This window comes from Armigeres subalbatus, chromosome 3, assembly GCF_024139115.2.
Source record: "Armigeres subalbatus isolate Guangzhou_Male chromosome 3, GZ_Asu_2, whole genome shotgun sequence".
In the NCBI taxonomy this organism is placed as follows: Eukaryota; Metazoa; Arthropoda; class Insecta; order Diptera; family Culicidae; genus Armigeres; species Armigeres subalbatus.
Window position 1 is genome coordinate 374,279,092 of NC_085141.1, and position 23,055 is coordinate 374,302,146.

The following is a 23,055-nucleotide window of genomic DNA, read 5'->3' on the forward strand; positions in this document are numbered from 1 at the left end:
ATGGAACTGACAGACGATTCTGTTCCAATTCTGACACTTGACGACGAGCCGGTGACAAGCGCGGTGTCATCATCATCAATAGACATAGCCCGCTGTCATCATTGAAATGCAGTATGAAAAAATATTATAGCCCGGGACATCCTGGCTACGATCTGGCGATGGGCTAAACAATAGCATGTCAATAGCCTGCTTGACGACACTGTTACACTGAAGATATTTTACACGCCCATGCTATTGGTTTTACACGTGAATCCTCACTATTTGAGATACATATTGAAGCAACGTGTAAAACCAGTCTCAAATGTCAAAAAATAAATCGTTCAATAGATTAGAATCGCATTATGATCTCACGTGTGAAACACGTTAAAATGCCGTAGACAGTCTGAGAAAATGTATGATAATTTCACGTGTTTATCACGTGGATTCATTGTGTGTTTTGCGAAAATAGTCGTTTTAGATAATAATAAATTAATCTTCGAGTCTATATAGAGGACTACTAATAAAACAAATTAAACACATTGGTAGTTCTAAACATGAACATTTATTGATATATTTATGTATGTTATCTCCTTTTGAATGCTCACTGAAACAGAACATGATTGTTCTGAGAACATGATGATGCGCTATCTGAGATCTGAACATTTGATTCCAGAAAACAAAAACATATAGTAAACAACAAAACAGGCTTCCACTTGTAGCATTATTGTAATACCACTTGGTACTCCTCAGCCGTGCGATTGTACTTATAGAACTGTCGAGGAATGGTGGGATCTGTAATACAAATTGAAGAAAAATAGAAAGAAGAAAAATAGAAATAAGAAAAACTTCTTGAAAAAAATGATTATAAACATACCTTTTAGCTTACTGGTTTTTGCTGTAGTTCGGGAGAATAAAACAAATTAACCTAGATCTTGTTTATTTCGCACATTGCAGGAACTTTGGTAATCATGATTACTTTTCTTTATATGATTGTCTTCTACCGCGTGTCAGAACACTGTTCAAAATAGGTTCAGTAGTCAACGATGTGCAAAACACGTTATATTGTGTAGAAATATCCAGTGGTATCGATTCAATATTATTTCTCAACATTTTAACGTGGAATGTTATTGAATTTTTGAATTGAAATAACACGTTCGATTAACGTGTAAAGGAATATTAAAGAAGCGTGTAGAATATTTTCAGTGTATTATAGTCACTGTACTATTTGGTATAAATTTATTTCTGAGTGACACGCTTACTTCAGTTCACCCAAATATGGGTGAAGAGTACCCAAAATCGCCAAAAAGTGCACATACCTAAATATGGGTGAATTGCCATTTACCCATATTTGAGTACAAGTGCTTCACGGCAGAATCGGTAATGTTTACCTATTTATGGGTATTCTATTTTAGGTGAAATTGACTCAAATATGGGTGAACCCGAGGGTGAACCAATTTGCTACGGAAATTTAAAATCATGTTGGATAAAATTGATCAAATTATTTTATTTATTTCGAGATTGATTTATATAATTTAATGTAGGTTCGGAACCGAAACCGGAACAGATGCTAGTTGGCACCTGTTGGAACGAACGTACTAATATATCCATCAGCAGCAAGTTCGATGCAGTATGGTGAAACGAACGTCACTCGCATCAGGAAATGGATTACCACTTAGCGGACAATAGAGGCACAAGTTTAACGACATGCCATTCCAGATCTTGTGGCAGCATGAATGATGGTATCCAGCTTTCCACGCTCGGTAATGGCGGCTTGTCGGTGTGTAAAAATCAATCAGTCACTGTACTTTTTGACACTAGCTGGAGGAAAACTCACTGGCGAAAAGGCCTTTTTTCCCTTCCCCTCACCCAGAAACGCCAGTGAGCTTTCCTCCAGCTAGTGTCAAACAGTACAGTGACCGATTGATTTTTACACAGCAGCAAGCCGCCATTACCGAGCGTGGAAAGCTGGATAGGAGCACTAGCTGTATAAAAGATTCATCAGGGGCAGCTTCAGATTAATAACGCGAATCAAACTTTCATTCGCAGCAGACACATCAAAGTTCGGGAACATATCTAAAATCAAAATGAAATCCATGGTTATCCCATTGCAAATTAAATTTTAATCAAATAACTTACCTTTCAAATCAATATCTTTATCCGAATTATTATTCAGCAACAAAGAAACTTCCCTCCGCGGACGGTTGTTCTTCACCAACTCCGTCGTTTAAATTTTTCGTCCATCTTCATTAAATTGATTTTTTTGTTTCCTCGGTTTATTCCTATCTCTGCTCACTCTCAATATCTGTTTGCTTTTCCTCCTTCTTGCCTTATGACCTGAGGATTATTCATCATCCTGCTTTGAATCCATCAACAATTCAGATGATTAATATCCTTATGTACACAATCAACTATCATAATAAAAAATACGCAGTTTTCTTAAGCTAAGCTAATGCTAAGCTAAATCTAAGCTAAATCTAAGCTAAATCTAAGCTAAAGCTAAGCTAAAGCTAAGCTAAAGCTAGGCTAAAGCAAAGCTAAAGCTAAGCTAAGCTAAAGTTCAAAGCTAAGCTAGTTGGTTAAAGCTAAGCTTAAAGCTGTTTAAAGCTGCTAAAGCTGTTTAAAGCCGCTTAAAGCTAAGCTAAAGCTTGCCCAGCCCCAGCTGCCCCAAGTCTGTCCCAAAGTCCCACCAGCCACCAGCGCCCCACCAGCCCTAGCTAGTTCAGTCTCCCCAGTTGCCCTGTGCCCTGCCCCGCGCCCCGGGGTCTGGGCCCAGCTGGCCCGGGCCCCAGCCCCAGCCCGGCCCCAGCCCGTGGCCCAGCCCCGCCCCCAGCCCGCTCCAGTCCGCCCCACCAGCCCCAGCCTGCCCAGCCCAGCTCAGCCCCACCAGCCTGGCCTCAGCCTGGGCCCCAGCCCTGGCCCCCAGCCCGTGCCTGGCCCTGCCTGGCCCCAGCTGGGCTCCAGCCCAGTGCCCGGCCCCAGCCTGGGCCCCAGGTGCCCGCCAGCCCGCCCTGGCTCAGCCTCCAGCCCTGCCTGGCCCGCCCTGGCCCCCAGCCCGGGGTCAGCCCGGCCTCCAGCCTCCTGGCCCAGCCTGGGCTCAGTCTGCCCCGCCTCCGCCTCAGCCCCTGGGCTCCAGCCTCCCAGCCTCCCCAGCCCTGCTCAGCCTGCCTGCTCCAGCCCGCCCCCAGCCTCAGTCTGGCCTCAGCCTCCTGCCTGCAAAGCCTGCCTCCCGGGGCTCAGCCTGCCTCAGCCTGGCTCAGCCTCCGCTCAGCCTCCGCCTCAGCCTGCCTCAGCCTGGCTCAGCCTGCCTGCGCTCAGCCTGCCCGTGCCTGGCTCAGCCTGGGCTCAGCCCCAGTCTGGCTCAGCCTGGCCTGCTCAGCCTGCCAAACCCGCCCTGCCCTGTGCTCAGCCTGGCCCCAGCCCCGCCCAGTGCCTGGGTCCCCAGCCCAGCCTGCCCCCAGGGCTCCAGCTCATTCTGCCCACCAGCCCCTGGGCTCAGCCGCCGGCTCAGCCTGGGCTCCAGCCTGGCCCCAGGCCCAGCTCCAGCCCCAGCCCAAAACCTGGGCCAGCTCAGCCCCTGGCCCCAGCCCGGCCCGTGCCTCAGCTCACCAGCCTGGGCTCAGCCCGGCCCCCAGCCCCGCCTCAGCCTGGGCCCGTGCTCCCAGCGCCCGCCTCAGCCACCCAGCCTGGGCCCAGCCCCGGCCCAGCCTGCCCAGCCAGCCCACCAGCCTCCTGCCTGTGCCCGCCCAGCCTGGCTCAGCCTGGGCTCTCAGCCTGGCTCAGCCTGGGCTCAGCCTGGCCTCCAGCCCGCCTCCAGCCTCCGCTCAGCCAGCCCCTGGGGCCAGCCAGCCTGGCCTGCTCCAGCCTGCGCCTCAGCCCGGCCTGTGCCTGGGCTCAGCCTGGGCTCAGCCTGGGCTCAGCCTGCCTGCGCCAGTGCCTGGCTCAGCCTGGCTCAGCCTGCTCAGCCTGCACCAGCCTGCTCAATGCCTGCCTCAGCCTGGGTCAGCCTGCCTGCCCAGCCCTCAGCCCGTGCCCAGTCCTGGGTCCACCAGCCCGGCCCAGCCCCAGCCCCAGCACTGTGCCTGGCTCTGCCTGGCCCCAGCCCCGGCCCTCAGCCCCACCCAGCCCAGCCCCGGAGCCCGTCAGTCTGCCCCAGTCCTGCCCGGCCCCAGCCCATTCAGCCTGCTCCCAGCCCGCCCCAGCCTGGGCCCCAGCCTGGCCTGCCCACCAGCCCGGCCTGCTCCAGCCCACCAGCCTGCCCAGCCTGCCTGCCTGGCCCAGCCCTGCCTCAGCCTGGCTCCAGCTCCCTGCTCCGGCCCCAGCCTGGGCCTCAGCCCGCCCAGCCCTGGGCTCAGCCCTCCGCCCTGCTCAGCCCCAGCCTCAGCTCAGCCTGGGCTCCCAGCCCAGGCTCCGCCCCTCAGCCTGCCCTCCAGCCCCGCCTCAGCCCGTGCTCAGCCAGTGCCCCGTCTCAGCTCCGCCTGCGCCCTGGCCTGCCTGCCTGGCTCGCCCTCAGCTCAGTCTCCGCCTCAGCCAAACCTGCGCCCAGCCTCACCAGCCTGCCTCAGCCTGCCTCAGCCCGCCTCAGCCTCAGCTCAGCTCCGCCTCCCGGCCTCGCCCGCTCAGCTGCATCAGCCAACAGCCTGCCTCCGCCCAAGCCAGCTCAGCTGGCCTCAGCCTGCCTCGCTCAAAATGCCCTGTTTTTGCTTCAGCTAAGCTGGGCTCAGTTTAAAGCTCAGCCGTCAGCCTGCTTGAAGCTTTTAAGCTCAGCTCGGCTTCAGCCTGCGCTCAGCCTGGGCTCAAAGCCTGCTCAGCTCGTCAAAGCCTCGTGCTTAAGCTTTAAAGCTCGCTCAAAGCTCGCTTTAAAGTTAAGTTGTGCTCGTCAGCTAAAGTTGCTTGAAGCTTAAATAAGTCAGTTGTTTAAAGCTAAGCTCAGCTGCTCGTGCCTTGCTAAAGTGCTCGTTCAGCTCAAGCTTAAAGCGTTTTCGCTGCCGTTTAAAGCTAAAGCGTTTTCAGCTCAAATGCTAACGGTCTTCGGTGTTTCGAGGTAACTATTAGAGTTATCTGCTTCTTTAGAGATTGTGCTTTCAGAACCCATATAACAATGTTGCTGGTTGCTACATTGCACATTTTCAATCTACTAGATTGATTAACTATCTTTTTTTCCTCATTATTTCGATAACAATAAGCAAAAAGCAAGTTTTATTTTCGATATGAGGATGTTTTAAACAACCGGTATGCAAATAGTTGTCAAAAGACATCTAGGGGAAAATATGTGAACTAATATTTTTCTTCGCAAGAAATTTTAGTTTTTTTCTTTCTCTTCAGTCTATCGGAATACGGTATGAAGAGAAGAAATTTTTGGAAAGAGAAAGAGAATTTATAAATCTCTTTTTATAAAGAAATTTTTCAATTTTTTCTTAATCCTTCGGAATTCAGCTGCAGGACCCTTCTTTTATAGGTACAGTCGGGATTCGCTGGTTGGGATTTTAATACTTGGGTCACTTTTTAGTTGGGCCATGGCAAAGCAACGGTACGTCAAAATTCAATGTAAACACGGAAAACGGGATTGGGCGTCACTGGACATCATTTGTGATGTTCAAGTCGAAATACACGTGTTCAAATGGCTGTCAGTTGGCCCAACTAAAAAACCGAATTCGTTAGTTGGGCCGAGGTCGTTGCCCAACCAGCGAATCACGACTGTAAATGCTATTGCATTAAAAAAAAACATTACGTGTGGACAATATTCGCGGCTAATGCACCCTATTCATCATCTCACATGCGCTCCCTCTGTTTGTGGACAGCTTTGACAGCTGCGGAAGAACTTTACGAAATCCGCAAGATGGAAAATTTTAAAAAGATCCGCAATATCGTCGGTGCAAAAAATAGGTCGATTGATGAATCTCGAGTGCTCCGATTTCGTCGGTCGAATTGTGACATTTTATGCATCAGTTGAAAAAACATCGCACTGGTGTTTGCTCGCACGGGTTTTCGCAGCTGTTTTTAGTCAGTCTGTCTGCTGCGCTGCTGCTGCGGACAAAGTGAAAATTTTGTTTCGTTTGTTTATTTTGTGAACTTGAAGTGAAGTTTTGAAGTCCGTCGGCTAGCATCAGCAAGTAGAACAAAATACGTACGGTAAAATCGTCTCGCAATGCCAAGTAAATGCGCTGTCCTGAGCTGCCCCATCTACTCTCCCAACAAGGAAATTGGCCTGTTTCGGATACCGGCGGTACGGGTTCGAGCAAGCGAAGACCTCCGGGTGCAGATGCTCCAGCGGCGTGCCCGCTGGGGTGAAGTGCTACATCTGTCGGATCCACAGATGTCGCACGCCCTGGTTTGCGGCCGACATTTCGTGTCCGGCAAACCGTCCGCCCCGGAAGAGATCGACAGCGTTGATTGGGTACCAACACTCCATTTGGATGTTGATGAACTGGTACGAAGGCGTAGTTTGTACCAGCCGGAGAACACCGAAACTGAATCGGGCGTTGAGGTAGCGGGAGAATCGTCCGGCGCTAGGATTGAGACAACTGCAGCTAGTTGTTGCGTGCCGGGATGTGAAAACCAGCAGCAGCAGTGGCTGACGGATTTTCCCCGAGATAAAGAACTGCAGCAACGTTGGTTGACGGCCATTCTGGTCGGTAGTGGAGAGACGGTCTTCGTGGAAGAAGAAGTGGGCGGGAAGGCACAGGTTTGCAATGTGCACTTTGCGGCCCGGGCTCCGGAAGCGATCGCAAATGGCGTTGATAATGAGTACCGGGAACCGACGTTGTTTGTGAGGTGAGTGGGTCTTAGATTCTATTCGCATCGCATAATTTAGTTCTGCAGGGAAACAGATTCCATATGAAGATAAGCGCATTATTGAACATATTATGTGTTTATTAACAAATTTCTTCTCAATGAAACTTAATAAATGAGTCATATTCACCGTTTCAGGGACAATATAATAATACAGGTGACGAGCTGCCGATTGTGTATGAATTTTGACACGGTGGATAACATGTACAATATGAAGCGGGAGATCAGCGACGGACACACACTCCAATGGTTGGCAAAAAAGTACTTTGCGCAGTTCCTGTCGGCGACGGAATATGCCGAGGAGGGGTTCTTCTGCGAGCGATGCACAGTGCAGGTTGATATGACTCACGTGTTCTGGCGAGAAATCAGCGACAAATCGCGCAAGTTTAAATGGTTGCTCCGAAAGATGGCATCCGAAAGGGTGGAATTTAGCAGCAAGATTGACGCCAGCAGCCAACAAACATCTTTCAATTCTGGATTTGAATTTTGGTCAGTTCCTTTACAGCCCGACGTTGTACCTAGCGCAGAAGTTCTTTTTATAAAGGAGGAGCCTGAAGATTTAGATGATGGGGAAATGCAGGTGGAATGTGATCCCAAACTGTATAATACTTCATCTGAAGGGGAGTCGGACGGTCCTGAAAAACTTAAAAGTACCATAACTAAGGAACAAACTAAATTAAGCAAGCCACCTTCAATACATTTGGTGAAACCACCTCCGCTGAAAGTGCAACTCAATTTCAAGTGCAACGTTTGCTCCTCCCGTCATGAGAACAAAAACACCCTCATCCATCATCTGATGATGGACCACCAGGATCATACGGCGTTGAAGTGCCAGGAGTGCGACATTTCCTACAAAAATATCATTCTTTTCAACAAACACTTGGCCATGCACGATCCCGTCAAGCGGATAAAATGCTCGCACTGCCCATTGCGGTTCCGAAAGACCAGTGCAAGGGCGAAACATGAGGCAGCTAGGCATGGCACTGCCAACACGTCGAATGCCACGGCGACTACACCTGCGGTTAAGGATAAAACGAAGAAAAACCAATGTTCGCAGTGTGATAAAAGCTTTGTTTATATCTCCGAGCTCAAGCGTCATGAAAAGGTAAGGCTACGTTAATCGTTTGCAACTTAATTTACAGCTCAAATTGTTTAATTACCCACAGTTCAAACACAAAGGAGAAGCTATTGCCCGCTGCGAAATTTGCGACAAAGCCTTTGCCTCCAACCGCAACCTTTCGCGCCATTTGAAACTACATCGAGAGGATGCTAAAGCTGACAACCTGACGACGCGAAACCGCAAAGCCGGCGTCATTGCGTGCAACCTATGTGACATGGTATTTTCGGAGACTCGGGACATGGCCGAGCACCTCAAGGAAACCCACCCGGATGCGAAGTTCAAGATTCACGCATGCCAGCAGTGCGACCAAATATTCCTGTCGCAGCCGTCGCTCGCCAACCACAGCAACATCCACTCGGACGTGTTCGGATGCGATCTGTGCGGGAAGCGTCACTACTCGAAAATGATGCTGCTGCGGCACCGCAACAAAAAGCACGGCATCGAATTGGACGACGATCAGTACGAGACGTGTCGGATATGCGCGAGGCGTTTCATCAAGGGATGGGATTTCATCAGACATGAGCAAAGCCACGAGAAGGAAAAGTTTTCGTGCGAGACGTGCGGGAAGACGTACAAGACGAGCGTGCAGCTGACGAAGCATGAGCGGGTGCACACCGAAGAAAAACCGTACGATTGTCCGGCGTGTGGCATGATGTTCGGTTCGCCAGCATCGGTGACCCGGCACAAGAAGACCTGTCCGAAAATCATCCTGGACCAGCAAGACTGAGCAGTCGGGTTCGTATCATGTTGGGTAAATATTATGAACTAATTATCACTTATCATAAAAAAGCTGGTGTCCTTTTAATTTCTTCGAATGCCTCAAGGTCATGATTTTGAAAGGGTTTTCGCAATATTTCGATTTAAATGGCTGACTTAAACAACGATTGAAACAAATGGAGCTTGAATGATCGTCAAGCTAGAACAGAAAACAGAAAAACTTTTAGACATATTTCAACATTAGTCAAAATACGAATCAATTTAGGTATTTCAATTTAAACATCTCTTTTTTATTTGGTGCGTCAAATATTTTTCTCTATTTTACAATTTCACATCATTTCGTCAGTAAACTCTCCCGTATTTTCAGTTTCGGGCTGTTGCCACATGTCATTGTTGAATACCTCCACTTTACAAACCACATTCGAATCAGTGGTCCCCCCGTCACCCAACGCCGGCTCCACTTCACCACCGCCATCGGAGCTCCTGGAATCTTCGGCCGGTCGCTTTCTGCCGGGCCGGCAGGTCGACTTTCGCAGCTGCTTCCCGGCGGACCGGGACTTACAGTATCGGAACAGCTTCGTCCGGCAGAACTGCTCCAACCGTGGGGCGTCGTACGTGCTGTCCCCGAGCAGGACGATGTTCAGCAGCAGCTGCGTGACGTTGGCAAACTCTCGAAAGCCGCGGGACGACTTCTGGCTGCGGTTGATTCCGGTCCAGGTGAAGTGGTTCCAAAAGTCCCGCGTGAACAGGTAGTCCACGATGGTGTACATTGCGTTGTCCCCGCTGGAGCAGTTATTCGGGTGGATTAGCTTGGCGAAGTAATCCAACTGAAATGATAGAACAGCATGTTTGTAGAGGGCTTGATTATATTGGGGATAAAAAAGTCACTCACATATTTACGACCCACTGAGGGATCTGCCAACCTGGTGTTGAAATCGTCCAATTCCGATGCGTTGCTGATCTTCTTGTGTCTCTCGACCTCCGCTTGGATTGTCATTACCAGTTCGGAAGCTTGCCTCGACTGTGCTGCATTGTTGCGAAGCGATTTGGAGCGGAAACCTTTTTCCACTGCCGCTTGGACTAGCGAGTCAAGATTGGCTTTAAGGTTGTGGATTTCGTTGCGGAATGCCGTGTAAGTGAGTACATCTCGATTGGCGTTAGGAAGATCGATCCGGGACGACGAATCTCTGTTTCTTTGTTTGAGGATATCCTGAACTGCAATTTCCGCCAAATAATAGTCAGTAAAGTGCTGTAGGACCACAACGGGAAAGTTTTCCGTTTCAATGGAGTCGTCGAGGTGCGTTCCTTCCTTCCGCAGAGCGTAAATCGCTTCACCGTTCAACCGTTTTGGCCACATTAACAGATTGTCTTTGATCCAAGAAGTCGGAACGGCGAGTACTTCGATAGTTGGCGTTCCAGAAGTAAACTCGACAACGGCAAACATTTTGTTGAAGTTTTGTTTCGTCGATAATGGAGAATTTGAGAACGGTTCAAAGTCAAAAGGTCGTGTTGACGGAAGTGGTATACCGTCTTGTGTGGCTTTGTCATTACTGGGATAAGTTTCCGTAGGATAGGAATGGACTGAATCACAAGAATTGAGCGACAGCCTATGGATGGACATTTTTTCCTGAAGCATTCGATACTTCTGGTCGGACTGCTGAATTTCCTTCCAGAAGGTGTGCGTTGCCTCGAGCCGTAGTTTGCACTTCTCACAAAAGTAGTGAGTCTCCGATGGAGACTGTGCGTTTAACCAGACTCCAAAGTGTTTATTTGCCATCCAGGCTAGGGATTGTTCTGTGATCGATGATCGTCCGTGAATGTTGAACATGCTTTCCAGTGTGCCATGGCGGAGACAGAGGCGACACCAAGTCACTTGCAGTGGAATGTCGTTTCTGGAACGGGTGAAAGGAGGTGCTGCAGCTTAGTAATTGATTCATCAACGGAATTGTGTGGTTCCAAATGGCCGGAGCGAAATGCGATGACAGCAGCTCTTCGTGGGTGCGTGTGCACGCCACGGAGATCTGATTATACATTAACATCTCAGCGCGTCAATTGTTGAGCAGCAAGCCATGACTCGGCCTCTTCTTGTCAGATCTCCGTGGCGTGCACACGCACCCACGGAGAGCTGCTGTCATCGCATTTCGTTCAGTCTATTTGGGGCCATACATTTCGGCGATCCTGCTAGGTTATTTTTTGGATCCTGACGCTAATTTCAAAAGGTGAGTTGTATTCCAGGGGTAATGTGCTAATGATTAAAAGATTTGATACTTACTTACTTACGGATCCTGTACACCTCCGGTGGTGCAAAGGGCCGACTTGGGGGCAGCAGGGACAGCAGGGACAGCATGGACCATGTCCAAGGGCTTGAAGACTCCTCCTCAGCTGTCTGTGAGTCAGGGAGAACTGTCTAGGGCGTGGTGGGATTTAGCAGTGGGCTCTGCTAAAATCCCTCCCAAAAAACCACAAGTGCCCGTAATCAGACTCTATCAAAGCGACTGTGTGCCACTTCAAAAGCACAAGCCCAGGGAGTGCCGCACGGCTGTTCGGCCACATTGAGAGTTGACGTAAAGTCAATGTCAACTTCTCTCCACGAACAGCCTAGATAGCCGTGTGGTGTCGGCAGCCGGTTGTCTGGCTAAGAATAACGCTACGGATTGCCTGTTCCAGTGGTAAAAGTCCACCATACAGGTGACCCCTAATTCTTGGTGTGATGCGGCTTTATGCTTACCGTGCCTATGAATGAATGGTTAGGGGGGTCTAAAATGAACCTAACCGCTAACGGAGCCTGTGAAGCACCAGGGCACCCTTCACAGTATTGAGCCCTTATTGCGCCAACCGGAGCTATGGCGTAGTTGACTGTTTACTTCTCCGGAATAATCGGCTACTCTTATTCAATCTCAACTTGAGGTTAAATAAGGGTGGATTATGAGTATGTTTTTATTTAGTTTTTTATCTAATTGTCACCTATATGGATTCGCTTTATGCGTTTTTCACAGTGTACTCTGTGTTTCGTCTTTGACGTTCTTGATACGATACCGACTTGGTTTCATCGTTGCTGTTCACATAAATGTTGAAGTTGTGGAGTGTATTATCGTAATTCGCAATGGCTACAGTTAGGATAGCTCAAATCAATCTTCAGCACAAAAGAACAGCAACGATTAATCTTTGTAGACTTATGCAAAATGGCAAATCCCAAGTGGCTTTGGTGCAGGAACCCTATTTTCGCAAGGGTAGCTTTTACCTAGGTAACCTAGTGAACCCGGTTTTGCTGCTTTCAGTAATGAAATGGCAAACTCTCGATCAATGCCGCGTGCATGTGTACTTGTTAACAACGCTATCGTTGCTACACTTATCTCTGAACTAACAACCAGAGATGTATGTGCTGTCACAATTGATGCAACTGGCGGATCCCCGTCAGGAAATACGTCTATTGTTCGGTTTATTTACCACATGATGAACCATCCCCTACGGATGCTTTCAAACAAGTGGTCAGTTATTGCACGTCAAAAGGCCTTCCGCTAATTGTCGGTAGTGATGCTAATGCTCATCACATCATCTGGGGTAGCTCGGATATCAATCTGAGAGGCTCCAGCTTGATGGAATACTTAAGTAGTACCGAACTTGGTTTACTTAACATAGGCAATCGCCCAACCTTTATGGTATCTAATAGAGCAGAAGTATTAGACATAACTCTCTGCTCCAATAGAATCAGTCACGAGTTGACGAATTGGCATGTGTCAGATGAGGAATCCATATCTGACCATCGCTACATCTATTTTGATCAGTTGAATGTTTCTTCGCAGACTTTGCGTTTTAGAAATCCCCGTTCAACCAACTGGGATCTCTATACAGAGTTGCTCTCGACAAAATTTCATGGATATCTACCATCCATTGAAACTCCTACCGACTTGGATGATGCCGTTGGTACTACAACGTTGCATATCGTGGAAGCTTTTGAAGAAGCTTGCCCCTTGCGTTCTGTGAAAACCTCAAGAGGAACCCCGTGGTGGAATTCCGATTTGGCTAAGCTCAGGAAGCAGTGTAGAAGGAGTTGGAACAGACGCCATTCAGCAGGGACGGATTCTTTCAAGTTGGCTCGCAAAGCTTACAAGAAGGCTCTACGATCTGCTGAACGATTCGGCTGGAAAAACCTTTGTGCAAATGTTTCCAATTTGAGTGAAGCCACTCGATTGAACAAAATTCTTGCGAGATCCAAGGATTTCCAAGTTGGCGAAATTCGCAAGCCAAATGAGTGACTACACTTCTTCTGACGAAGAAGCGTTAGAGCACTTATTTGATACACACTTCCCTGGATGTGTAGATATTGCATCTTCGGATGTTCCTGATGTCTTTTCATGTAGTTATGGGTCTTGGGCTCAGGCTCGTAGAATCATAACTACTGAATCGATTCAATGGGCTCTTAATAGTTTTGCTCCTTACAAATCTCCAGGGGATCTATCCTGTTCTTCTTCAGAGGGGTTTTGAGCATATCAAACATGTTTTGAAAAAACTTTTAGTATGCAGTTTTGCTACTGGGTATATTCCCATATCCTGGCGGGATGTCACTGTAAAGTTTATCCCAAAAGGAGGACGCGCTTCGTATGAAGAAGCAAAGAGTTTTAAACCCATCAGTCTGACCTCATTTCTTCTGAAATGCTAAGAACGTATTATCGATCATCACATTCGTGATGACTGTTTGGCAAATATGCCTCTTCATGTTAATCAACATGCCTACCAATCTGGAAAGTCCACCGTGACTCTTCTACACAAGGTTGTCTACGACATCGAGAAAGCATTTGCTCAAAAGCAATCATGCTTGGGTGCGTTCTTAGATATTGAGGGTGCTTTCGACGTGTCTTTCGATGCAATATTAGAAGCTGCACATTGTCATGTGCGACCTAACATATTAACCAAATGGATTCATCAGATGCTTGAAAACTGACATCTCTACTCGACATTACGTCTAGCAGCGATTAGGAAATTAAGTGTCTGTGGATGCCCCCAATGGGAAGTATTATCTCAACTATTGTGGAACATCGTTGCAGATACGCTATTGAGATTACTCAATTATGGCGGTTTTCCTACCTATGGATTTGCCGACGACTATCTAATATTAATAGCCGGTTTGTGTATTACTACTTTATTCGACCTGATGCAAAATGCTCTTCAGGCAGTCGAAAGTTGGTGTCGCCAATATGGCCTTTCGGTTAATCCGAATAAAACATCTATTGTACTTTTCACGGAAAAACGTAACCGTAATGGTATTCGCCCATTACATCTTTCTCACTCTGAAATCAATGTAACGGATCAGGTAAAGTATGTGGGACTAATTCTTGATTCCAAGCTCTCCTGGACTCCTAACATTGAGTTCAGAGTCAAAAAGGCGTGTATGGCTTTCGGTCAATGCCGACGAACTTTTGGTAAAACTTGGGGTCTTAAACCTAAATATATCAAATGGATTTACACAACAGTTGTACGACCAATTTTGGCTTATGGATGTCTTGTGTGGTGGCAAAAGGGTGAAGTGAGGACAATTCAGTCTAAATTAGGCCATCTTCAAAGGATGTGCCTAATGGCAATGACTGGTGCGTTCTCTTCGACTCCCACGGCTGCTCTCGAGGTTCTTCTCGACGTTGTCCCACTACACATACATCTCAAACAAGAAGCACTTTCTTGTACTTACCGATTATGGGTTCTCGGTTTCATGGAAGAGAATCCTGTAAACCGCAGTTCTACACACACTTCGTTGTTACAACTCATGGTTGATTGGGACAGAACAGTCCTTGCTCCAAGTGATCTCACACTCGCTAGTAGTTTCCCTTATAGGACATTTTCAACACAATTCCCCTCGCGGGATGAGTGGACATCTGGCTATTTGGAGAGAAGTATGTCGGACAGCATTGTTTGTTATACTGACGGCTCCCTCTTCGAAGGTAGAGCGGGTGCAGGTGTCTACTCGCGTGAGCTAAGATTGGAACAGTCCCACTCACTGGGTAGACACTGCACTGTCTTTCAAGCGGAAATATTTGCCATTATGTGTGGAGTGCAATCCGCACTGCAGAAACACATAATGGGCAAAGTAATATACTTCTGTTCAGATAGTCAAGCAGCTATCAAAGCCCTCGCTTCGGCCAACTCAAGGTCGAAGTTAGTAATCGCATGTCGAACTCAAATAGAGGAACTGAATTCAGTTAATACATTGCACCTTATATGGGTACCTGGCCATTCTTCCATAGCTGGAAACGAATTGGCTGATGAGTTAGCTCGCACTGGAGCATCACAAGACTTTTTTGGTCCTGAGCCAGCTATTCCAATATCTAAGTGTTGGGTGAAGCGTTTGATTAGCTCTTGGGCTTCCACTCAGCACAAACGGTATTGGAGTAGTTTTGATTCATGTCGACAAACAAAATTGTATATCCGAGAGCCATCTCCGGTAGTAGCTAACTATTTAGCTAATCTGTCTAAACAGAATTGCAGTGTCTTAGTCAAGGCCTTGACAGGTCACTGCCGACTCAACTATCACATGGCAAATATTCAACGTGTTGAATCCTTTGTCTGTGATGGTTGTGAATCCGATTATGGAACTTCTTATCATCTGATATGTAACTGCCCAGTTTATGCGCAACTGCGTTTCCAAATATTTGGTAAACACTTACTAAGTGAAATTGACTACAGAAACCTGAACCTTCAAAGTATTCTGTTGTTCATAACCCGTTGTGGTAAGGAGCTATGAGCTTTTGTACGTGTTGTATACGTTGTATGCCCTCTTCAAGGGTACCTTTCCCAAACTTCCCATTTTTCTCCCATCCATATTCCTTTCCTTTTTGTTCACATCCTTTTCCGTCAGGTGCGTGATGAGAAAGGCTGTGAAGGCGATGGCACAAATCTCCCGAATTGAGGTGAACGTGCCCCTGGAGCCGACGTTCTGATACCTGATACCTGATAGGTTATTTTTTGGATCCTGACGCTAATTTCAAAAGGTGAGTTGTATTCCAGGGGTAATGTGCTAATGATTAAAAGATTTGATACTTACTTACTTACGGATCCTGTACACCTCCGGTGGTGCAAAGGGCCGACTTGGGGGCAGCAGGGACAGCAGGGACAGCATGGACCATGTCCAAGGGCTTGACGACTCCTCCTCAGCTGTCTGTGAGTCAGGGAGAACTGTCTAGGGCGTGGTGGGATTTAGCAGTGGGCTCTGCTAAAATCCCTCCCAAAAAACCACAAGTGCCCGTAATCAGACTCTATCAAAGCGACTGTGTGCCACTTCAAAAGCACAAGCCCAGGGAGTGCCAATTGGCATGGGGAGTGTCCCTACTTCGTAAGGGTAGCGCGTGAGCTGCTTCGGCAGGGAGTGAGTGATCTGTATGTGCTGAGGCAGGAGTGTCATAGCGCGTCACCGCTATTGTCACCTCGAAGCGCAGCAGAAGTCTGAGTATGGACTGCACATGCTGAGGTAGGAGTGTCGTAGCGTAGTATCGTTGATTGGTCCCTACATACCGCTATCGACACCTCGAGGCATGGCAGTGGAGCGCCTGGGAGAGCATCCAAGTAAGACTCAAATGGTGTGAATGGTGTGCGAGCACCCAAGTCAGTCTCGCATGGGACGGGTGCCTGTGTGCGCGATAATGAGCGAGTACGTTTAGTACTGCCATCCCCCAGAAGTAGTACTGGGAGGTAGTTCCTGAGGGAAACGATGGTGGAGCCCAAGGGAGTTTAGTCGGTATTACCGGTATGGTCGAGTCCGACACTCCAGTACACTTCCGTGTGGTAGTTTGGCAACTACAATGCACGTGTACTGGGTTAGTGTGTAAATGCATGCAATGCAAAAAAAAGGGCCGACTTGAAACATCTCCATCCTGAGCGTTGCCCAACTATCGCTTTAACCTGTTGCCAGGTTAGATTTCGGTCGACTTCTTTTATTTCTTTATTGAGGCTTCGCCGCCATGAGCCTCTGGGTCTGCCTCTGCTGCGATGTCCCGCTGGGTTCCAGTCTAATGCTTGTTTACAGATTTCGTTTCCGCCCCTACGTAGAGTGTGGCTGACCCAGCCCCACTTCCGATCCCGAATTTCTGTTGCTATCGGCCTCTGGTGACAACGACGATGGAGCTCGTTGTTTGAGCTCGTTGCCACCAGGCCCGAATTATATACCGCAGGCATCTGTTAATGAACACCTGCAACCGTTGAGTGCTCTCCACACCATGTTTCGCTAGCGTATAACAGCACAGATTTCACGTTAGAGTTGAAAATTCGTATTTTGGTGCGTTCACTTATCTGCCTGTTTTTCCAGATATTTCTTAAACTCACAAAGGCAGCCCTTGCTTTCTTGATCCGTGCGCCTATGTCGACTTTGGTACCGCCGTCTGACGCCATTTGGCTACCAAGATATTGGAAGCTTTCAACATTCTTTACTGGTTGCCCGGTTACTGTGAAACTGGAAGGAGTCACCGTGTTTACATCCAACGATTTGGTTTTGTTGACGTTGATGACTAAACCTGCCGAGGAAGAGCGCTCGGCAAGGTCGTTGAACTTACTTTGCATATCAGAGCGCCGTTGCGCGAAGAGTGCAACGTCATCAGCCAATTCAAAGTCATTTAGGTGCTCCATAACAGCCCGCGGTTTGGTTCACGGTCAATCGCATCTACCAGAATCTCATCGATTACGATGAGGAACAGTAACGGTGATAGAATACATCCTTGCCTCACACCAGCTACGACCCGGATAGGGTCGGACAAGACCCCATTGTGCAGCACTCTACACGAGAAGGCCTCGTACTGTGCCTCGATGAGGCCGATGATTTTCTCAGGAACTCCCTTGCGTCTCAGGGCGCCCCACATATTCTCGTGATTGAGACGGTCGAAAGCTTTTTCGTAGTCAATGAATACCAAGTAAAGGGACTCTTGGAATTCGTTGACCTGCTCCAGAATGATGCGGAGCGTGACAATATGGTCCACACAGGATCTTCCGGCACGGAATCCGGCTTGCTGCCGCCGGAGAGTCGCATCGATCTTCTCCTGATTCCGGGCTAGGATAATTTTGCACAGAACTTTGAGAACGGTACACAGCAACATAATGCCTCGCCAGTTATCGCATACAGTCAGGTCACCCTTTTTGGGCACCTTCACTAAGATACCTTGCATCCAGTCGACCGGGAAAGTTGCGGTGTCCCAGATATTACGAAATAAACGATGCAGTAGTTGAGCGGATGTCATGGGGTCAGCTTTGAGCATCTCGGCTGATATGCGGTCGACCCCTGGGGCTTTATTCGATTTCATGCTTTGGATTGCTGTTTGAATCTCTAGCAGTGATGGAGCTTCGGTATTGACGCGTGTTATACGTCGGATCCTAGGCAGATCCTGCCGAGGTGGTGATGGCCTAGCTGGCACTTGAAAAAGTTGTTCGAAGTGCTCGAACCAGCGTTTCACCTGGTCAGTTGGGTCGGTCAATAACTGATCATTCGCGTCTTTCACAGGCATCGCTGCATTTATCTTCGCCCCGCTTAAGCGTCGTGAGATATCGTAGAGGAGGCGAATGTCCCCGGTTGCGGCGGCTCTCTCTCCTTCGTCGGCCAGAGAGTGTGCCCACGCTCGCTTGTCCCGTCGACATGAGCGTTTTACTTCCTGCTCAAGAGCCGCGTATCGTTGACGGGCTAAGACTTTGGCTCCTCTGGTTTTCGATCGCTCTATCGCGGCTTTGGCTTCTCTTCGCTCCTCTATTTTCCTCCAGGTCTCATCGGTGATCCATTGTTTTCTCTGGGCTGCGTAGTTCGCCCAGATTGTTCTCGCTGGTGGCGATGAAGGCATTCTTGATGGCGGTCCATTGGCCTTCCACGCTGCCACCTTCCGGAATATCTGCAGCACGCGTCTCCAGTTCTTCAACGAAGGACCGTTTCACCGTGGCATCTTCCAGTCGGCGTGTGTTGAATCGTCGTCCAACTCTTTCCTCCTGCCGACGAGTCCGCGCAATGCGCAGGCGTATTTCGCCGATGAGGAGGTGATGATCAGACGCGATATCGGCACTACGTTTATTCCGTACATCAAGAAGGCTCCGTTTCCATTTTCGGCTGATGCAGATGTGGTCGATTTGATTTTCTGTAAAGCCGTCACGGGAGACCCACGTGACCTTGTGAACCGGTCGATGAGGGAAGGGCGATCCCCCGATCACCATGTCGTTTTTTTTATTCATTTGGTTTATTTGTTAGGCTCAGTCGTGCTTAGCACTTTGCGGAGCCAAGCTCATTATTGATTGTTACAATATTATATACATTTCATTAAAATAAAGTAATGATTGAGCACTTATTTATTAGAAACAATAAAAACTAATCATGCGGGACGTCAAAATCGTCATCGGTGACATGAACGCACAGGTAGGAAGGGAGGAAATGTATAGACCGGTCATCGGACCGGATAGTCTGCACACCGTATCGAATGACAACGGCCAACGATGCATAAACTTCGCAGCCTCCCGCGGAATGGTAGTCCGAAGCACCTTCTTTCCCCGCAAAAATATCCACAAGGCCACATGGAGATCACCCAATCAAGAAACGGAAAATCAAATCGACCACGTTCTAATCGACGGTAAATTCTTCTCCGACATCACGAACGTCCGCACTTACCGCAGTGCGAATATTGAATACGACCACTACCTCGTTGCAGTATGCCTGCGCTCAAAACTCTCGACGGTGTACAACACGCGTCGAAGTCGGACGCCGCGGCTTAACATTGGACGCTAGACTAGCCCAAGAATACGCGCAGCAGCTGGAAGTGGCACTCCCAGCGGAAGAGCAGCTAGGCGCAGCGTCTCTTGAAGATGGCTTGAGAGATATTCGATCCGCCATTGGTAGCACCGCAACCGCTGCACTTGGCACGGTGCCCCCGGATCAGAGAAACGACTGGTATGACGGCGAATGTGAGCAGTTAGTGGAAGAGAAGAATGCAGCATGGGCGAGATTGCTGCAACACCGCACGAGGGCGAACGAGGCACGATATAAACAGGCGCGGAACAGTCAAAACTCGATTTTCCGGAGGAAAAAGCGCCAGCAGGAAGATCGAGACCGTGAAGAGACGGAGCAACTGTACCGCGCTAATAACACACGAAAGTTCTATGAGAAGTTAAACCGTTCACGTAAGGGCCACGTGCCACAGCCTGATATGTGTAAGGACATAAACGGGAACCTTCTTACGAACGAGCGTGAGGTGATCCAAAGGTGGCGGCAGCACTACGAAAAACACCTGAATGGCGATGTGGCAGACAACGGTGGCGGTATGGTAATGAACCTAGGAGCATGCGCGCAGGACATGCGACTTCCGGCTCCGAATCTCCGGTAAATCCAGGAGGAGATTGGCCGGCTGAAAAACAACAAAGCCCCTGGAGTTGACCAACTACCAGGAGAGCTATTTAAACACGGTGGTGAGGCACTGGCTAGAGCGCTGCACTGGGTCATTACCAAGATTTGGGAGGAGGAAGTTTTGCCGCAGGAATGGATGGAAGGTGTCGTGTGTCCCATCTACAAAAAGGGCGATAAGCTGGATTGTAGCAACTACCGCGCAATCACATTACTGAACGCCGCCTACAAGGTACTCTCCCAAATTTTATGCCGTCGACTAGCACCAACTGCAAGGGAGTTCGTGGGGCAGTACTAGGCGGGTTTATGGGCGAACGCTCCACCACGGACCAGGTGTTCGCCATTCGGCAATTACTGCAGAAATGCCGCGAATACAACGTGCCCACACATCATCTATTCATCGAGTTCAAAGCCGCATATGATACAATCGATCGGGACCAGCTATGGCAGCTAATGCACGAACTCGGTTTTCCGGATAAACTGACACGGTTGATCAAAGCGACGATGGATCGGGTGATGTGCGTAGTTCGAGTTTCAGGGTCATTCTCGAGTCTCTTCGAAACCCGCAGAGGGTTACGGCAAGGTGATGGTCTTTCGTGTCTGCTATTCAACATCGCTTTAGAAGGGGTAATACGAAGAGCAGGGATTAACACGAGTGGTACAATTTTCAATAAGTCCGTCCAGCTATTTGGCTTCGCCGACGGCATTGATATTATGGCACGTAACTTTGAGAAGATGGAGGAAGCCTACATCAGACTGAAGAGGGAAGCTAAGCGGATCGGACTAGTCATCAACACATCGACGACGAAGTACATGATAGGAAGAGGTTCAAGAGAAGACAATGTGAGCCACCCACCGCGAGTTTGCATCGGTGGTGACGAAATCGAGGTGGTAGAAAAATTTGTGTACTTGGGCTCACTGGTGACTGCCGAAAATGACACCAGCAGAGAAATTCGGAGACACATAGTGGCTGGAAATCGTACGTACTTTGGGCTCCGCAAGACGCTCCGATCGAATAGAGTTCGCCGCCGTACCAAACTGACTATCTACAAAACGCTCATTAGACCGGTAGTCCTCTACGGATACGAGACCTGGACGATGCTCGTGGAAGACCAACGCGCACTTGGAGTTTTCGAAAGGAAAGTGCTGCGTTACATCTATGGTGGGGTGCAGATGGCGGACGGTACGTGGAGGAGGCGAATGAACCACGAGTTGCATCAGCTGTTGGGAGAACCATCCATCGTTCACACCGCGAAAATCGGACTGCGGTGGGCCGGGCACGTAGCCAGAATGTCGGACAGTAACCCGGTAACCCGGGCAAGGTGGATCGATCAGGTGGAAGATGACTTGCGGACCCTCCGTAGACTGCGTGGTTGGCGACGTGTAGCCATGGACCGAGCAGAATGGAGAAGACTCTTATGTACCGCACAGGCCACTTCGGCCTTAGTCTGAATAAATAAATAATATTTTTTTTTATATGGCAGCAAAATTTGCAAGTAACATTTTTTTGGGAACCCAGAATCATTATACTACGTGATGCAGTAGCAAATGTTCCCAAATAGGCACTACATGTTTTTCTATGAACGTTTCAACTTTGTCAGACCTTAAGTGCGCGAAATTAGGGTACTTCAAGGTATAACTTTCTAGCTTCAATTCTTTTTCATAAACTATTCAGTTCAATCAAAGTTAATTACCTGTTTTCCGGGTATTAGACCACTCGACTTGGGCATTCATTTATAATGTTCTGAAAACTGTGAATATGACAAGCTCTATCTGGAATAAGGGCGAATGTCGCAAGAGAGGATTCTCTTCGTCGACTTCCCCTCATTTGAATAAAAGTGACAAGCAGCGGATTTCTTTGTGTATTATCACCTCAGAACGATAGAACACAATGCAAACTTGCATTCTGAGGTGAAAAACTGCAAATAAATCCTCTGCTTGTCACTTTTATTCAAAAGGGGCCGTTCAAAAATTACGTCCAAGGTTTGAGGGGGGGAGGGGGGTCAGAGTTTTGTGACAGTTTGTGACAGGGGGAGGGAGGGGGGTTCGTCTTATGTGACGTCCGTCCACAAGAAAAAAATACTGAAAGCATTTTAGAAACAACTTGCATTTTAAAAACATTCAAACTGTTAGTAAGGGACATAACTCACTATGTTATTGTGAAAATAGTGTACGAAAAAGATAAACCACAGTAATCGCTAAAATATAAATGAGACATGTACGTACAGGGGGAGGGGGGGGGGGCAATTATTTGTGACAGTTTGTGACAGGAGGGGGGGAGGGGGGTTGAAAATGCCGAAAAACGATGGACGTAATTTTTGAACGATCCCAAAGAGGGGAAGTCGACGAAGAGAATTCTCTCTTGCGACATTCGCTCTTTTACCAGATAGAGCTTGATGTGCATTATGTGGAACAATATGATATGAAAAATGTATTGGAGCCTACTACTGAGGGTCGTGGGTTCGAGTCCCATCGAGGGAAAGTAGTTACCTCCAATATATTCTTCAAATCATAATCTTCCGCATAATGTACCAACATATTCACATCGGAGTTTTTAGAACATTCTATAAGCATAAATTATTCAATATTTCAATAACTATTATTGTTGTATGAGAATTTTCATAAAAACTGCTAAGTTAAACTTACCGATAGAACAGTGTCGGTTCCTGGTATTCCAGCGTGCCCCAAGCCGGCAGTCGACCGTATCCATCGTTCGAAGCTGTAGCTGCTCCTTTGTCCACGAAATGGGCATTGCAAACTCGGGCCTCTATGGGCGACAACCCTCCGGTACCGGTCCGAATGGCTTCGCTCCAGCGAGCCCGTAGCACTTCATCTCTCGGAAGTGGGGTGGTCCATTCGATATGCCGATTGCTGCACCCGGGAATACAACAGCAGGACGAAGACGACGACATGACGGAGGCGCCGATGTATCAACTACGCGAACGGAGGACCAAAAAAAAACAGGCACTGTTTTGCTTCGAGTGAACCTCGGAGTGAACATTATTGATGAAGCAAAATGAATGCAAACAAAAAATCACGGAAAGTGATACACTCTTAAATTGAAAATGGCATTCTCATCGAAGACAACGATGTAAAATTTCTAAAA

General features: G+C 48.3%; 4 protein-coding genes across 4 annotated transcripts in view; 3 read left to right on the top strand and 1 right to left on the bottom strand.

Moving 5' to 3' along the window:
- Window positions 1–2,358: 2,358 nt before the first annotated feature.
- LOC134222890 (uncharacterized) lies at window positions 2,359–4,689 on the top strand. Its single transcript, XM_062702034.1, has 2 exons — window positions 2,359–2,375; window positions 2,712–4,689. The coding sequence occupies exons 1-2, from the start codon at window positions 2,359–2,361 to the stop codon at window positions 4,687–4,689; spliced, it is 1,995 nt and encodes a 664-aa protein (XP_062558018.1).
- Window positions 4,690–5,952: 1,263 nt separating this feature from the next.
- Window positions 5,953–8,615, top strand: LOC134226520 (zinc finger protein 311-like). The gene is made up of 3 exons (XM_062707352.1): window positions 5,953–6,750; window positions 6,907–7,873; window positions 7,935–8,615. The coding sequence occupies exons 1-3, from the start codon at window positions 6,125–6,127 to the stop codon at window positions 8,613–8,615; spliced, it is 2,274 nt and encodes a 757-aa protein (XP_062563336.1). The 5' UTR covers window positions 5,953–6,124.
- The window catches only part of LOC134226521 (uncharacterized), a 57,238-nt gene continuing 42,679 nt past the window's right edge, over window positions 8,497–23,055 (top strand). The window contains exon 1 of the mRNA XM_062707353.1: window positions 8,497–8,639. Within this exon, the coding sequence (XP_062563337.1) occupies window positions 8,633–8,639 (7 nt within the window). The 5' untranslated portion in view covers window positions 8,497–8,632. The remainder of the gene's footprint in view (window positions 8,640–23,055) is intronic.
- LOC134226518 (uncharacterized) lies at window positions 8,866–22,912 on the bottom strand. Its single transcript, XM_062707348.1, has 3 exons — window positions 22,596–22,912; window positions 9,498–10,497; window positions 8,866–9,432 (listed from the first exon to the last, which is right to left on the bottom strand). Exons 1-3 carry the CDS (start codon window positions 22,859–22,861, stop codon window positions 8,935–8,937), a joined length of 1,764 nt encoding a protein of 587 aa, XP_062563332.1. The 5' UTR covers window positions 22,862–22,912; the 3' UTR covers window positions 8,866–8,934.

Excerpts from the sequence above, each read along its gene's own strand:
- LOC134226520 (XM_062707352.1), top strand. The coding sequence starts at position 6,125 with ATGCCAAGTAAATGCGCTGTCCTGAGCTGCCCCATCTACTCTCCCAAC. Across the intron at positions 6,751-6,906 it reads GAACCGACGTTGTTTGTGAG|GGACAATATAATAATACAGG; the intron begins GTGAGTGGGTCT and ends TCACCGTTTCAG. Across the intron at positions 7,874-7,934 it reads AGCTCAAGCGTCATGAAAAG|TTCAAACACAAAGGAGAAGC; the intron begins GTAAGGCTACGT and ends AATTACCCACAG.
- LOC134226518 (XM_062707348.1), bottom strand. The coding sequence starts at position 22,861 with ATGTCGTCGTCTTCGTCCTGCTGTTGTATTCCCGGGTGCAGCAATCGG. Across the intron at positions 10,498-22,595 it reads GAACCGACACTGTTCTATCG|AAACGACATTCCACTGCAAG; the intron begins GTAAGTTTAACT and ends CACCCGTTCCAG. Across the intron at positions 9,433-9,497 it reads CCTCAGTGGGTCGTAAATAT|TTGGATTACTTCGCCAAGCT; the intron begins GTGAGTGACTTT and ends CTATCATTTCAG.